The 17978-nt window shown below is 38.4% G+C and overlaps 1 protein-coding gene across 1 annotated transcript in view; it reads right to left on the reverse strand.

Annotated features, from left to right (window-relative positions):
- Positions 1 to 692: 692 nt before the first annotated feature.
- The window catches only part of LOC135078181 (B-cell lymphoma/leukemia 11A), a 40314-nt gene continuing 23028 nt past the window's right edge, over positions 693 to 17978 (reverse strand). Inside the window, exons 2-5 of the mRNA XM_063972766.1 lie at positions 17411 to 17587; positions 16899 to 17102; positions 15673 to 15858; positions 693 to 4278 (exon numbers count right to left, since the gene is read on the reverse strand). Of these exons, the coding sequence (XP_063828836.1) occupies positions 2291 to 4278; positions 15673 to 15858; positions 16899 to 17102; positions 17411 to 17587 (2555 nt within the window). The 3' untranslated portion in view covers positions 693 to 2290. The remainder of the gene's footprint in view (positions 4279 to 15672; positions 15859 to 16898; positions 17103 to 17410; positions 17588 to 17978) is intronic.

Genomic DNA, 17978 nt, shown 5'->3' on the forward strand with positions numbered 1-17978 from the left:
TTTTTTTTAAAGGAACCTAAACTCACCTCGCTCTACTACTCTACTGTAAGACGAAAAATTAATCCTTTCTTTCTTTAAATCTATCTCCACAATGTAGGCAGGATTGCTTGTAGCAACATAGTGAAAGATAAGTTACGCTCGTATTCACTAACGATGCTTGCATAAGTGAAGCAGCAAATCGAACGCATAGCGTTGAATAGAGCTCTGTGATTGGTTCGTGTGTCACCCTGTGCGAACATGCGTACTGTGAGACCTCATAGTAATAATAGAATATGGGCGTTAGTGTCTGATCAAGCTTTTCTGTCATTAGACCCATAAGGAATTAACCACAAGAAAAAAGATAGAGTTGCCTAGTACGCTTGTTACGTAAACAAAATTAAATATTTAATAGATATGAGCGTGTGTATCATATTTGATTCATCATACAGGAATCCAATAGGATTTTAGAATTGATGAATGTTTTCTTCATCTTATTAGATAAAGAAAAGCTTATTGGGAATCTTGTGTTCTTATAAGATTCTGATTATTTTATTAGTGTTGTGTACTTCCTCAATAAATTACTTATAATAATGTTGATATTTATTTGATTAAAGATTTACGAATAGCATTTTGTGTGTGTGTAATGTATGCGTACATAATGTATTATAGTATTTTCATAATTCGTGTAAGGTTTGAAAAAGAAACAACAGAGCTGATTAACAAATCGTGGATATTTATTGAAATAAAAATAATAAAAATGAAAAATAATAAAAACAGTTCATCTTTCACGTTACACAATAAAATTTGTCTTAGATTTGTTTGTTTCGCTATTTTGTCCCCATTCGTCGTCCTTACGTATAATTTTGTAAATTAATTTACCCATTACAGGTAAATTTCGTCATCACTAAAGGAATAATTGTGAAATTCTGTCGATTGGAAACAACAACAAGGAACAGAGATCTCACAACAAATATTATTTATTTTTACATTTTATTTTAATGGAATATATTACTTTGACATTCTAATTATATTACAATGATACACATAAAACACAGGGAGAAAGGTAAGATTTACAATCAAACAGTTATTTTTAAATTTAAACAAAATTTATAAATTACTGTTTGAATTTTAACGGAGGTTATTCCGCTAGTACAAGGTCTTGTCCAGACGACATAAAGTTCAATTTCCCTCAAACATAGTTCGACGAACTCAGTACATCGTCTGAAGGAGACCTAAATTATTTAAAACAGAACAGAATTCATTTAGGAGACTGATGGACGACAAAATGTGATATTATAATTTACTTATAATTATCTAATATAAATTCTATTATAATTTACATTAAGTACGTATACTGAAAGATTTCACGCTTGGACTAAATTTAGGTACGAGTGAATTTTCCTCCACGAATCAAGAATCACATGAAAAACATTAATTTAAAACAAAACTGGAATTTATTTTCAGTCTTAAAAAATAACTAGCTCTTTTTCATAAGAAACAAAAGCATAGAAATGAGGATCGAACATCTCACAAGATATTATTTAGTTTTTAATTTAAACACTAATTAATATAAGAAGTACCTCATCATTACCATACCAATAACACCTACCTGTAGATTGATTCCAATTTTGCTTTCTACAATGCTTATTTATTTATCGATTACAGGAAACTCACCGTTTTTCCATTATTTTTTTATAATTTGCGAATCATTGTTTATAAATATGAACATCGATAGGTAGGTACTCATTTACACACATACACTTAGAATAATATTTACACAAGTTCATTATCTAGGATAGGAAACATTTTGCTTATCATATATTACATAATATTCTAAAATTACGAAACAACTTACTCCGAACCACGAACTACATCGAACTATGAAGAGCCTAGTAATTACTGGAAAAATTATGTTTAATTGACACTATACAGCTTAAAACTAAATCATGTTAAATCAACATAGCTAACTTTGGCATTGGTTTCCACAATTCTTTCTATAAATAAAAACATGTCAAAACAATATCGGAATAACGTCGAGATGCGATATACAGCCTCGGAAATAAAACAAAATCGTCAAATCAACATTAACAATGGAACATCAACTTTACACGAAAGATATGTTAATAATGCCCTTCGGTGCTATCGTTTGGGCGTATATTGCCGTCAAATTATCGCCAACTAATTCATTCTTAAGACTAGATGTTGAACAAAGTTTGACCTGAATTGTAATCGAATGGAGCTAAGTTAGGTCTTAGAATATCTGACTGGGCGGCGCGGGCGGTGGCAGTGGCAGGCCACCCCACGGGTAGAGTCACGACGCCTCGTCACGGCAAGCGTTTGAGTCATCGGATAATGCTAATGGAGCACCATTAGTTTGATTCACAACACACTTCCGCATGTGCTTCTCGAGAGTCGAGGGCACGGAGAAGGGCATCTCGCAGAACCGGCATCGGTACACGTCTTTGCCTAGCCGTCCGTGTGTTTTCATGTGGCGAGTCAGCTTCGAGCTCTGAGCGCATGCATAGGAACATAACTCGCATTTGTACGGTTTCTCGCCAGTATGTGATCGCCGGTGGACGGTCAAGTTTGAGCAGTTCTTGAATACTTTGCCGCAGAATTCGCAAGTATCGTTCCTGCGACTATCTTTTGACTTCAACAGCGGATTTTGGAGTAAACCGTTACCACTGTTTTTCAACCCGTCAAAAATGTTTTCGGGTGGTCGCTGAGCATGTAAAGTTGGCAGCCACCAGCCCTCACCCCGTTCCATATCTAATTTCATTCGCTTGGAAGCTTCAAACGGGTTCTCAAAAGGGTTAAACAAAGGATGTGGCTGGGGAGGCATCTTTGCAAACTCTTCCTTCAAACGCAAGGCTGCTGTAGGAGGCATGCCATTGGGTTTGTCACCGGGAGGACCGTTGTTGTTATCTCTGTCCTTTGCCAATTGCCACTTTAGTGAGTTTCCCGATTCTTGAAGAGCTTGTTTGAAAGCTTCACTGTATTGAGCGATATTCGAAAGACCGAATTTGTCCATAAGCTCACCAACTACAGAAGCCGTAGGTGGGTGAGCGGGCAAAGCAGGAGTTTGCTTTCGTGTCGGCGCTGAGGGAGCGCTGCTATTCGACACTGTCAAATCTTCAGCCTCTTCTACATCATCGCCATCTTCATTATCTTCCTCTTCCTCACCGTCAAGTTCCTCATCCTCCAACTCATCTTCGGAGTCATCTTCGGCAGTGTCACCGCCTGATTCACCCTCCTCAGATTTCACATCGGCTCTTCGATGTACTTTCATGTGCTTTTTTAATTTTGAGGCTTTTTCGAAAGCCTCATCGCACTCCGAACATTTAAAGGGTCGTTCACCTGTATGTGACCGACGGTGTACCATCAAGTTGTTCTCAAATCTGAATTTCTTACCGCAGAACTCACAGCTGTGGACTGCTTCATCGCTATTGCGTTTTGGGGGTGTCGATGAAGGTCGCTCTGGAGGTGGTGCGTCTGCCGCCATTGGCTCTATGCGCCGCTCAGGTGAAGTCGAACTGTGCGGCCGCGTCGCCTCGCGGGGCGTATCCACCGTTCCGGGTCCGGCGCCCGCCGGTGGAGTCTGGCCGACTCGGGAGGGCGACGGGGAAGCGAACGGCGGCGAATGCTTCCTGGGGCTAGGAGAGCTCGAATTGCCTGTGGCCGCCCCTGGACTGGTCGTACCGGCCAGTTGCCGCAAGCGCTGCGAGTAAAAATCCAGCTGGGGTTCAAGTGAGAGGGGTTGTGAGACTGGTGGAACTCTATCTCGACCGGACACTGAAGTGGGTATTACAGGTGGTCGGTCAGCTGGTGAGGGGAATGGTTGGTGGGGTGGCAGCGAGTTGGCTGCCACAGCCGCTGCAGCAGCGGCCAGGTTGAGACCATGGTGGCGAAATTGCTCGGATACAAGCTGTTCCATGCGAAATCTATGGTCGTGGTGGTTGGGTCGCGCGAACAAAGGCGCGGGTGGGACAGATGGGTGAGCTAGAGGTGGGAGACTGCCAGGTAGAGGCATTCGGAGGAGTCCACCGACTCCAAATGGGGAATGCATATCTGGTGGTGGAAGAAGCGGATGGTGCCGCAATGTTGGTGGTGGTAACGGGGCTCCCGTTGAGGAGCACGAGCTGGTTGAAGATGTGCTCGATGAGGAGTGGTTCTGCTTGGGCTGCTGCGGCAGCGCTTCTACGTAGATCTTGACGCCGTGCACGTGCTGCACGTGCTGGAGGAGTCTCCACGCGGAGTGCACTTTCGCTTTGCACGTGGAACACACGTAGTTGCTCGGTTCTGCGAAAAAAAAACTGGGTTAGAATGTGTAATGGTGATCGGTTTCGGATGGGAGATTTACAGCAATATTAACAGTGGCAAAGTGTCTAGTAATAGCTCTCACATATCGTAGTGTTGGGCCTAGGGTGTGGGCGCGGGTCGCATGCTAAGTAGGCAGAGGTCCGAGGGTAGGGTGAGTGATCGCCGCTGCGTGTCTCGCGTGATTCATGCACCTCTAAAATCTTATGAAATATACGCGGAGCGGGATCACGTACGCACGCGCGGGTTAAGACTGTTGATATTGAAATCTATGTAACGTTATACTGGCGTTGAGAGAAAAGTATTTCTTTTACTTTCAGAGACCGTTAGGTTTTTATCAGCTGTGACAATCTTTTATCTGCGTGACGTTTTTATGAGTTACATCCGTACATGTCGTAAAATTATGCCTTGATATTAGGATTTATTGTAAATCGCTAACGATCTTAATTCGTAGCGTCTCGTCATCACGGAAATTATTTGTTGTTTTGGCAAAACAAGAACTTTGTGAAAGTACTTTGGGTAATTTTAATAAAATTGATGCTTTGTATTGTCCCTCTTAATTTAAAATTGTATTTTTTAACTTGACCTCATATATTTACGTCTTATAAGACGTCTAAACAAACCAAACAGGATGCCTAGTAGCACTATTCATAATCCGTATAAGAGATGAGGTCACGTGGTCAGCTGCGCCCGCGCCCCTCGCGTTTGATTGCTCATTGTGATGCGCGACGCATTTTATTGTGGAGACAATCGCGGTCTTGATCTAGGGATGGGCATAGACATCTAAAAAAATCTCTTAAAACTGTAGATCATAACAAATTTAAGAAACAGATTAATTTTATTTTGGAAAAGATGGCGGTCTTGAATCACTAGCATAGACTCATCTTGAAACTCACATCATCTGAACATCTCTTAAAAACTGTAGATTTTAAGAACAAAGCGGAACAAATTATAACAATTTTATTGTGGAGACAATTGCGGTCTTGGATCTAGGGATGGACATAGACATATTAAAAAATCTCTTAAAAAGTGTTACATTGCCTCAAAAATTTACGAATAGATGAATTTTCTTGCGGAGACGATTGTGGTCTAGTGACGCGCATAGATATCTTTAGAAATACCTACCCAACGTATTAAAAACTTACTTGAAAAAGAAAAAAATTCAATAGGCAGTCTAGTGCGTGTGTTGGTTGGTTAAACACTAAGCTAGGTACATTACTGTATATTTTTTACGTAAAGACGCAAGATGGCTATCCAAAAATAAGTAAATTGCAAAAAAAACACAACACATACTTGCTAAAACTTGTTGATCATCATAAGGCCATTTTGTCTCTACTATAGAAGTATAACTGTCTCTAATTTAGCAGACGCAGAAGGATGATTTGGCTGACACTGCCCACAATGGCCAGATATTACGATAAAATCATAATTTCACTAATAGATCTGCTAACGCCTACATCGCTCGCAGCTCACAGATTAGCATAACTCCCACGCGTTTTAAAATTGGAAAACTATCGATATTTATCGGGCCGGTACATCACTAGAGGTGGGCGCGCCGATAAGCGATCGCGACTGTTAAGGCGATTATTGAATTGTAACGGTCAGATTGTGGCCGACCGGAAAGAAGACACAATACAGGCTGCTCCTTAAAATTATCTTAAGAAAGGTCATTTTCCAAAGAAAAAATACGATTCTATCGATTTTACAAAACGTTAACACATTTTTAATGACGTCAAATAGCGCTAACAATAAATTAGTAGCACTTTTTCTAATAAAACTAAAATAATAATTTCGGCACATAAGACATTAACCCAGTTGTTACGGATATCCCTTTTTTCTTACGATTCCTGTGATTTTGCATTATATCGGCTATTTAATGCATCAAGGCAACAGGAAAAATACAAAAAAAAATATTGGTCTTACGGAAACTCTGGAAAATGGTGTTGGATATACGGAACGCTAGTAATTGTACGGCCACTTGTATGAACTTAGAGATAATACCTACTCTTTGCGACTTGCGTAAGTTATTAAATTATTTGCATAAAATATGGAATATTCATTGATAAAAAAAATATTCAGAGTTAAATTTATTATTTTTCAAATATAATTCCAGTAGTGTGAACTGTATATTATGCCCAAAACATTTTCTGGGATAAAGGGTATCTACTGAGTATCACTTTGTCCATGATATTGTATCAAATAGAGGAAATAAATTACAATCAATGACTTTTACAATCACCCTGTGAATGTAGTCTTCAAGATATCAATATTGTGACCTTTTTGTCCAGAGCATTGTTCATTGTGTTACGTTTTGGTCATCATAACTTGTACGGACAGCAAAAAATGATATCATAGTAAAAAATACTAAAAGTTATTGACTCTGAAGAAAAGTAGATAAGCATTTAGAAAAATGTAATAAGAGATTTAAAATTAGAAACCTTTTTAATTATAAATTAATACGCTGTTTAAAAAAAAATCTATAAAATTAAAAAACAAGTCTTTTTAAAAATTAAAACAATAAGGCACGGTTGCAATGTCAAAAGTCTGTCAAATTCCATAAAAAAACACCGGTTATGGCTATAATTACGGTTAAAGTAAGGTGGTGCATCTGAGTCTTAATGTAATTTTTATCAGTCAAATAGGGATGTTTCCTGGGTCAAAAAGCAAAAGTTTTTAATTAGTCCGTCAGTTAACTTATCCAAAAATACTCTACACGTATTTTTCACTTTTTCAAACTAATGAAAATTGAAAGAGATAAAGCGCGCCAAAGTTCATAAGAAGAGGCCTGTGACGTCAATGCGTGCATAAAAGTGCCGCACGTTGTGACGTCGTGCGGAACTTCAACGCACCATAACTATGTAATTATTTGGTAGATTGACAAATAAAAATATATGTGTCTAATATTTTTTGATATTAAACATGACGGACTAAAAAAATTTTTTTAGGAAACTAGCCTATTGCAGTTGGTATTATTTGCCACAGATCATCAACATATTCAGGTATTACCCAATTTATGACTGTTTTTGTAACTTTTTGACTGAACAACTTTTTTCTAACGGTACCCATTACTAAGTAGGGTCAACAAAAGCCTCGGTAGCGGGACTGTAATCGATTGATAAGGGATTAGAGCGATTACACGCGAGTCATTCGATAGTTAGATAAGATCGTACGTGTGTGGCCGGACTTAAGTTGACACGTTTTTTTCGTGTGCACGTAAAGTGTTTGGGATGTTTTTGATTTTGTTTGATAGAAGAGTTCTTGATAAGCTTTCAAAATATTGAGAGCTTTTATACGGTAAGTGAGCTAAATGTAATGAAGCGCCGAGGGAAGTCAATTTACTTAAATTCTACATAATGATTAGGTACCTACTATTGGCGGACATATTACCTTAAAGCATTTTCTAATCCATATTTAGGGCATGGGGTAATAGGTAAATAATGAAAATTGTTGTAAAAGTAAAGAAAAACACGAAACACTATTATTTAAAAACAAAAGTAGAAACTTAGGTAGGTAAAATAAAAATAAGAATCGTCGAAATTATTCGTTGCTCACAGCAAGTTTTAGAAATACTTTTTTTTACTACTAATATTCATCTGAGCGTGCAATTTCCCAAATGTGAAAACTCCACTATCTAACTTTGCACAAAACAAAACGTTTAATAAGCGTTTCGATTTCAAAAGGCAATCGCTGATTTACCGGGCATTGTGCGGGACAGGACCCAGTGGGGGTGAAATTTTTAAACACCACCCGTCTGGACCCCAACCCCCCCTTTTTGGGGGTGGATCCGGTATTTGCGGACAGCGGGCGGTCTGGACGATTTTGTTGCGTGTAGTTTCCGTTCCATGTGTGTGTTCTAGGTTTTATTTGAGCTTGAAATATAGGTAAGGTTTTTAAAAAAGTTTTCAGTAACAAACATAAAGGTATTATTTTTAAGTTTTCAGTAAGTAACAAAGTATTGGCCAGTTTTGAAATGGATTTAAAACTTTTGAGGTTGAAAATAAAGTAATGAAATGTATAATTTGTGGTGGGTTTATTTCTCTATACATTGCGCTATTCAGTTTATAATTTTTATATAACCAGTTTCAAAATGTCAGTAAGTTTACTAAGTTGATAGTTGCACTGAAGGCTGTCTCCTTGAGTCTTAAAATAGATATACAGTAGAGAAATTAATTAACTGATTTACTTGCTAATTTCTTATTACATATTATGTTAGTAACAAAAGCATCAAAATGCTGCAGCAATGAGCTTTAATTGGCAACATTGTATTAAAGCTAATCCGTATCGCTTTAAATAAAATTTAAAATGTAGCAATCAAAGAAAAAGGCAGTATAAAATGCAAAACTGCGTCTGAAGCGCAGAACTGCCCTGGACCGGAAGCCGCCGGCGCTGCTTCCGTCGGCAACCGTTGTTAGCACCCCAGCGCCTCTCGCGGACGCGCGCGGAACTACATACAGCACTTCCAAAGTGACTTTTTGCACTTACAGAGTTTCTGTCTGAGGCGTCCTCAGATAAAAGTTGAATGTAAACAATATTTGTTACAAGTTACATTACTTATTTATTTAAACCTTTACTATAAGCTACCACGTGATTGATAGTTTTTCTTTAGGGCAGCTTTAATTTACCTACTCAATTATTTAACTTTTCATTAATATCACAGGGAGGGCCTTTATTACAAAGAAGTGGAACCTGAGACGAACACTGGTTTAAAATGACATTTACATACTACATGTCAATTAAACTAGAGTCCAACTAGAGTCTAACTTTTTGTAATAAGGGAGACTATGTTCAAAGTAACGTCAACGTAAACTGCATGCGTGTCAGAATCTTTTGTTTTTCAGAAGCAAATGTCATTTAAGTTGACAATGACTAAGTAATTGGCCAGCACACTTTAATCACCTTCTCAGAAAAAAGCCATGCGGCGTTCTATTTTCGAATCTGCAAAATTTGAAATAAGAATGGCGGGTGGCGCGCTCCGGCGAGACTCGCCATCGACTTGTTATGCGGCGGATGTCCGTCGCGCCGCTGCGCTGAATGACCGCCTTCCCCTTCCGCCCCCTCACCCCCGGAGTTATAACCCGAACGGTGCAAATTGTGACCCATAACTGAGGACATGTTGGCAGAGAAATAAAATTTCGAAAATGGAACGCGGTGTTTGTTACTGGCCAGGCATATCGGCCATAAACGCAAAATGAGGATCGTGACGATAAATGTTTTACTTTTTATTTGCCTGTCTTTATTAGGGGCCATTACAGAATTGGGACACCCGTTTGAACTTTAACAGTTAGCGGGTATCTTGACTAATATGTTGGGTATTGTTTTTGGTTTTGACGTAGAACATAGAGTTTATCTAAATACGTAGACAACACATTTAATAAATTGTTTTGCATTTCACAGCTATCACTACGGTACAGCTGTTTTGCTACGAGATTGTTTACATAGAATCATGTTTGATACAAACAATAAGAGACACGGAGCTAGCTATTTTTAGTATTTCTCTCTAATATACCTATGTTGGTAGAGTTGCTAACCTTATTAGTAAATTTTCCAAAACACTTTTTCAAATGAAAAAAGAAATGAAAATTACTCATCGCGTCAATGTTGTCTGGGTCAAAGACAATTTAAACATTAATCGATAAGCATTTTCCGAAATGACCGATTTGACCGACTCTGTTGAAACAGCTAACATGTGTTTTGTGTTTAACGTCATACGACAAAAAGTGACCTGCGGTTCAAAACACCTACTAATTAATATTAAAATTCTTGTAGCCTCCGACTGAGCAAAAACTAGAATGACCCTTAGCCAGTGTTATGCAAACGATTGTTTCAATGTCAGCTCAGAACATTGAGGTTTTAAAGAATTATTTATTTTGTTACCTACGTGTCGCTCGAGACGGTTTGAATTCTCATTTTAAGTTTTTATAGCAATTTAAATGTAAAATTGAGAGTTTTGCTGATAAATTGAACCATACGTTGGTTGGTGCGTACTCGTAGTAGATAGAGTGCTCAATTGATAAGTTAGAAAAGTTTTTAAAACTAAATACGAAACTATTAGAAAAAGTTTTCAATATCCTCCAAATAAAAAATAATGACTTATCTTAAAACGGTCTGATTCTTTTCTCAAAAAAAAAAAAGAAAAAACAAGTACACGCGGCGAGCAAGACACTGGCCATTAACAACTTTGCAAGTTGAGTGACAAATTGCGCGCCAATAAAAATAAAAATGGCGGCAGGCACGCCCTCTGTTTCAGTAAACTATCGAGTTTCACAAATTGTTTCAAACGCGCCCAGGATCACCGCGGCTAATGTGAGGGCGTAATGTTGACGGTTTGGTTAACAAATCACGTTCCCTCCATTATTGGCTGTTTTAGTAATATTAGTAATGTCCGTGGCGAAATGATTTTGTTCGAATAAAAATCGCGGTCTAAATCGTTGCTGTCACTCGCTGCCGACTTGAATTGATAAAATTATTGTGACTTCATTGCTCATAGTAAATGCACTCTCTCTACTATGTAAATTGGCCCAAGAACCTATTACTGTTGTGGTATTTATGTCTCGATACCTCAACTACATTTAGCTATGAAATAGCATCGTAATCTGACCTGGCAGTTTTGAGAAAAATCATACTTTTCAATACATTAATGTAAGCAAAAAAAAAAAATCTTGTAGAAGGAAAGCTATCTTCTTTCAACCTACATACATCATACCTCTATATGACATTAAATTACAGATTACGATTCCAAATTCAATCTAGCAATAAGCCACTACATCTAAACAGCACCGGACACGAAAATCAATTTTAAAGTGCCCACCCTCGCCCGTTTTATTGTTTTTCCACCATTTTTTGTAATATGCGGTAATGGCGGTCACACATGTGCCGACAACGGTTATTACGAGTTTAAAATAGCCACACGAGAAGAGGGTTATGCCACTGATAGAGGAGCCGAGACGTTTTGTAGGGAAAGAAGGACAATATGAAAAAGGGAAAGAAGAATTGGAGTTTGTAAATTCAAGGTTGTTATTGACGATTTAGGTTGTATTGACTTGACAAAAACAATTGACAAAAAACCAAAAAGGTGGAAGAAAAAATCTTAGTAGACAATTTTGTAAGGCACACATTCGATGATGATGATAATATGAAGTAAAATTGAAACTTTAACGTATTGAAGAGAAGTTTTTTTGATCCTCATGAATGGAAATCCACACAGTAAGGTTGACATTGAAATGTAACATTCTTAAGTTTAAAGCTATTCTAGAGACGACCTTCGTACTGATATTAATATTGAAGGTAGATAGTTGCCAGACTATAAATACACAATACGCATACTACTTATGTCTACATTGGACTCTATCCCTTTGATCAGTCGTAATACAAGTTTTAATTAGTAAATTCCACGAATGGACAACAAGCCCTATGTCCTATCAAAGCGATCTGCGAATTCCATAATAGATCTACCTACGATCCTCGAATACCAGACTGGGGGATGTTGTGACCTGTATTTTGGAATACAATGTTGGTAAAATGTTTTGGAATTCGAGTTCCTAAAGTTTTCTGAAACATTTTGAATGAATTCTACGACAGCTTATTTTATTACTTAGAACAGTCATACAAATCAATGCAAATCATCAATGCCACACATCCACTACATCTAAATTCAACCCCATTGTCCGAAAGTAGACAGCCACTCCAAAAAGCGGTTCGCCAGGCCATCTATCAGAATAAATCTATGATATATTTACACACACTGAATGCATTATCACCATTCCTAAATCAGCTATCAACGGACTCTTTTCACTAAAAGGGTGAGGCTCACTATAGAAAAGGTTGACCCCTCATAAAGACTTATCACCTCATATACAAAATAAGGTTGTACTAATCCGTGACCCTCCATTCGATACTATATCTTGAGGCCACAAAGTTAGAGATCAAATTCAAGGAAAACCGCCCCCGCAGATGGGATCTCGTCAAAGTTAGAGGTAGTTTTTTCACAACAATCTTCTCTCGGACTTAACTTACGTTATCTTACGCGGACGTCACGAGGAATAGAACCCGCACGTATATAATAAAGACGATATTTCTAAAGAAATTTAAATTCGCCCGCAAAGGTCCCGAGATAGGATTAAAGATTGGGAGGCGAGATGGCGCTTTTGTGGCGACCCTTAAGAAAACATGTTCTGATATGGAAATATCTCGGACGGGAGTTAATCGAGAAATCATTTGCGAGGCGATCATTTATCATGGAAACGGTTTATGAATGCGTAATTAGATAGAAGCGGACAGATTTTAACTGAGTCGCAGCCATCGAAACTCTTTTATGTGGGTGTTTATTTTGCATGAGCGAGCAAGTAAAAAGCGTATCATTGTCCACAGATCTAACCGAACGCTTTGCGATGCGGTAGACCATGCGGATCCAAGTTTGAGAGGATAATTTTATCAACGAGGGGGAACGAATCGATAAACTGACCAGCCGCACGGTAGCCAGAATAAAAAAGGATTGAAATTCTTCAACCGAAAGGGAACAATTCGAACGAGTGTAATTCCTGACAAATATTTAACACTAACTATACAACACGGCAGCCCGACAATCCTTCATTAATTCGTAAATCAAACAAAGAGGCCAGACGCTGGACGCAATGTACACTTGATCCAATATTTGTTTTGATACAAATAAGTGACGGCCAACGGTTTGCCAGCGTTTTGTGATGGTAATGAACGAGGCACCACCTTGTAGACTCAGTATCCGTGTGCCGTACCAGCTTTTTGTTGAAATGTTAACGACGCACAAATAAACTGGGCATCTACAAATATGGAAATACCAGGCCATAAAATAGAAGGGACATCTTCGATATCTAAATATAAGTCTGTGTCAAAGCCACGCGATAGGCACGAGACCAAGACAACCCTCCCCACACATTTTAGACGAAACGTCACATCTAAAATTAAATCCCACTTATTTAAACCCGCCACTTAGCTACCTTCCCGTCGGTACAAAAACTAAAAATATCCACGAGCATTGTGTCACGCTTAAAGAAGTTCCATAGGTCACGGCGAACCCATGATCGTGTACCACGTGTCAGGAACACGCCAAACATTTTTTATCTTTGAAAAAATTATAAAAGGCCGCTCTAACAATGGGACTTCGGTAGCATCTTTGACAATTATAATATCATGGTCCGTAGGTAACTGAAAGCCATTAGCACCAGGCGGACGTCATTGCGTATTGTGCTGTAAGCCAATTGTTGAAAGGTCGAAATTACAATGATCATTTTAGTAAACATGAGTCGTTTAGGCGTAGCCGGGTTGATGGTTAACACAAGGGTCATCACAAAAGGCAGAAGACAACAATGCGCGCACGTCAATCGTGCGCTCATGCAAATAATTTTTTTCTTCCAAAACATCCCCTTTATCTGTTCGTAAAGCGATGGGGTTAATTAATATGTACAAAATAATACAATTAAAATTAAGATCCCTTTTTAACTTGGCACGAGGTCGCGACTTACTGTCACCATTAGAATTATAGTCTTGTTGTGACAATAAGCTTTGGTATGAATGCGGTTTTAAAACTTGAGTAGATTTATGGTTTGCGTTGCTTTGTTTCTGTTTATCAGTTTAATATAGGAGCATTGTGCGGGACCCTCTCTTTATTGAATATAGTCGGTTTGACAGCTCACTCGAAGGGTTAATATGAACGTTTAGGATAAACTCAATAAGCCGAACAACTGGTGTCGAAGCAAACCTGCAATTGACATTTCTATGATAGCGCAAGCCATTATGAAAGTACAATACGACGTAACTGTTACGGAATATTTCGTTCCCGATGTTATTATTTCATTGCAATGTGAATGAAAAAATGTGAATGAGACATTGACCATTGAATAACTGCTCTTCTGTAACTATTAACACGATTTATGTCATTTGTATGGCTCATGTACTGTCTTAATTTTTTACCCCTTTTTGATTAAGAGCAACCGATTTCAACTTTGCAATTTACGTAATCGTCTTGACTTTCTTGGGGCTTACTTTGAAAATCAGAAGCCCTACCACGGCACAAATTTCCTTATATTCAGTCAAACTTTTTAAATTACTCTGTGGTAATGTTTGGGTAGCAACGTCTGCTGGGTTATGTAGCTTTCAAGAATGCAACAACTCTAGCATCACCAGCACAAAGTAAAGCAAGTTGCCGCGGCCGATCAAATTTCTACCTCCACAAAGCGATGACAAAATGCGGGTTGTAAATCCAGTACGCCGCACAATTTTCGGGTTTAAGAAATCTTTTGTTGTGCAACGGTTTAATACAAAAGTGTCGAATGACGGCACATCTGCTCACAAAAGGGTTGGATAGATTATTTTTCGAACCACCCCCAAGATTGCTCGCTTATACAGATGTTCTGAATCTTCCTTTTTTATTTAATTCCGTTAGTGAACTGTGTAAGGATTAGCGCCCGTTCTTTAACTCTTTGTATTTTTAAGGAAACCCTGACGTGTTTTTTGTGTTTAATCTTAAATCTTTACTGAAAAAACAGTGTCTTAGCTCTTGTTCGTTCAGAGGACTTTGTGCAACCAAAACCGAAACATCCTGTTGGACATTCTGCCCGAAAATGACAGCTCTAAGCTCCATTCCAAATGGACGCACGATGACATCAGCAAAATCCGCGTCCAGCATTGTTACGCAACATCTTGCATGACGTGCGACAAAGGCAACAGAACGTGAAGATAAAATTGTCTCCGAAAATCCTTTGGCAGCGTCAATTGCAAGAATCATTAATAAACTACTAAATACCGACCGTGAAAAGGCAATGACGCCGAACTCCCGAATGAAAGGAATGGCCGCACGTGTCTTGCCCGTTTGGACACGACTTGTTAGTGAATCTAAGAAATTAAGCCCAAAATATTTTTTGTCCCGTAACTATAAATCTGAGTAACGTTTTCTAAGAACCGTTTTATCTATCCCCGAAAAGAGTGATCAAATTGTGAGATATCCTAACCGATTAGCGTACGCAACAGCTGTTATGCAAGTGATTCATACACGTTATCAGCAAGATAAACACACCAAATACAATCAAAGGCTACCAAGTGATTAATTTACAACGTCTACTACGTACATGATGTGAGAGCATATTTTTAACAATGTTGCCGTGATAATAAGGATTTGTGTCGTTGATTATAAGCAAATATTGAAAAATGGCAATTTCAGTATTTGATGAAATTAAATTGGACTTTTTTTTTATGCTAGACAAGGCAGGTATTTGACCGCAATCGCACCTGGTGTTAAGTGAGATGCAGTCTAGGATGGTACATATCTGCCCTGAAAGTGCCTATTCACTCTCGCCTTGAAAACGCCCGGATTATAGTGTTCAGGAAACCAACCAACCAACTTACCACTATGCATTGTGTTGGATTCCGCATCAGCTACTTCTGTCCTAGATTTTTTCTGGTCTTCAGGAGAGCTGGACGTGTCCATGTGTTCCTGCTTGATTTTAGGCTTGATGTCTACATCAGGGGAGCTCGAAGGCATCGGCGACGTCGATGCTCTTCTTTTGGGCGTTGACGTCTCATTGTCAGCGTCTGGTTAGAACAAACCAATAGAAACCCCTTTAGATCGCAAAATAGATACTTTCCTGAGGATTGATAATTGTATTTATTCATACTTATTTCTTCTGATTAAATTCTACTTCCTACTATTCCTACTATAATATTTTAAATGCGAATGTTTGGATGTCTGGATGTTTGTTACTCTTTCACGCAAAAACTACTGAACGGATATTGATGAAACTTTACAGTATATATTGTTTATAACCCAGAATAACATATAGGCTATAATTTATGACGATCTGTGACAAACTAACTTTCACGCGGGTGAAGCCGCGGGCAAAAGCTAGTAGGAACATAACAATGATAACAATGATTTGGATCTAGTTAGAGTCAGATAAATCAACAAGAATCGGCAATAAATAACTCAATCGGTAGTGTCAAAGCATCGTCAAAAGATATAAACAGTTTCGAATCGAGACAGAAACCATTATCTAATCGTTTACGTAACGTCAAGGTGAGTTCAGAATATTCATTTCCTAACAAAAGTAGGCACCTGATAACTCTATTACGTGGTTGATACAGACTTATTCTTAAAATACATTTTTATTTGTCTAGAAACAGTATCAGTAAACATTTTCTTTCGATGGTTGTAGCTGTTATCTTATTAAACGTTATCATGGGATTTTGTGCTTTGATGAAGCAAGTGTCAAAGATAGCAGTTCTTTTTTCGGTTGGTTTGTTTGATCTCAAGATCAAATTAGGTCTATGTAGCGCAAAAATTGAAATAACATTGATACTGCCTTTAATATCGGCTCCAAATCAAATTAAAATATTTTATATTAGGCCTATGAATGGCGTAAAAATTTGTTTCCATATAATTTATTTACTAGAGCAACATGATGTTTACATGAATCCTCTAAGGCAAATTTGCATCACCTTACTTTAATCGTAACTATTCTATAACCATAACCAGTATTTATTTTGTATAGCGTTGACTGACTATATTATGACTTGTTATAGTTTATTTAAGATGGTGCAACCCAGCCACAATAATTTGCAGATTCCAAACTTACCATCTAATAACCTCTTCGGCGTGCTCGAAGCTCCTCCATCTTCCAGAAGGTCAGGGGGCGCTATCGAAGGGCTTGCCAGAGGAGGGGTGTGCACCCTACTGCTGGGAGGTCTCCGAGCAGTGAGGAGCGACGGCCTCCGCCCCGTTGAACTGCCAGTGGAAACCTGGCCAGGTCTGGAGCCGTCTTCTGGGTCGGAGTTCGGACCTGGTAAATGATTTTTAGTTTAAGTGGGTGTATATCGATTACTCATGATATTAACTTGTATGGACGATGGAACATAAAAATAAACTCTACTATTGTTATTTTTCAACAAAACTGTGTTCTGAATAATAATAAAGTTAGAATTTTATCCTTGGACTTTGATGGCTTTTTTAGAAAGAACAATTTATTCAAAAAAATGAAATATTAGCTCCAAACTTCACATAAACAAATCATTAACAAGAGATTTCAGGATTTTCTCACATATTTTAACCAAGTTTTAAGCTACTGCCTTTTTCGAAACGTTTACTAACCTGCACTATAACAATGGTACGAGGTGAGGTCCTTATCGCAAGCGGAGATCTTGTGCTGGATGAAGCGGACGATGTCCGCCAGCGCGAAGGCTCTCCTGCAAGCTCCGCAGGTCAGGGTGTCTGCTGGCACCCCAGGAGTGGGGGACCCGCCACCCTCTGCCGCGCTGTCCGCATCCGCTGGAGGAAAAAAGGGATTATAAAAACATAGCTTGCATCTGGAAGTATGGGATGATCATCAACGTACCATACTGATAAATTAATAAATGTAGACTCTATTAAGTTGAAGCCGAAATGAACATTGATTTAAAATGACATTTCCATACTAAATATCAAAAACTAGAGTTCAACTAAGGCTTAAATTTTTCTATTATGGGGTAAAGTCGCGTCGGATCTCAAACTAGATTTAAAAAATGGAATTGCCTAAGGTGGGAAACGAACCCTTCGCCCCGCAATCTCTAGTTACTTAGATAATGGAAAACAAATGTAATACGCTGTTCTGGTTCGATTTTTTCAAGTTATTTAAAATTTAGTACCTATATCGAGTTGTAGGAATCCTTTCTGATTCAGT

Source organism: Ostrinia nubilalis, chromosome 14, assembly GCF_963855985.1.
Source record: "Ostrinia nubilalis chromosome 14, ilOstNubi1.1, whole genome shotgun sequence".
NCBI classification, from domain to species: domain Eukaryota; kingdom Metazoa; phylum Arthropoda; class Insecta; order Lepidoptera; family Crambidae; genus Ostrinia; species Ostrinia nubilalis.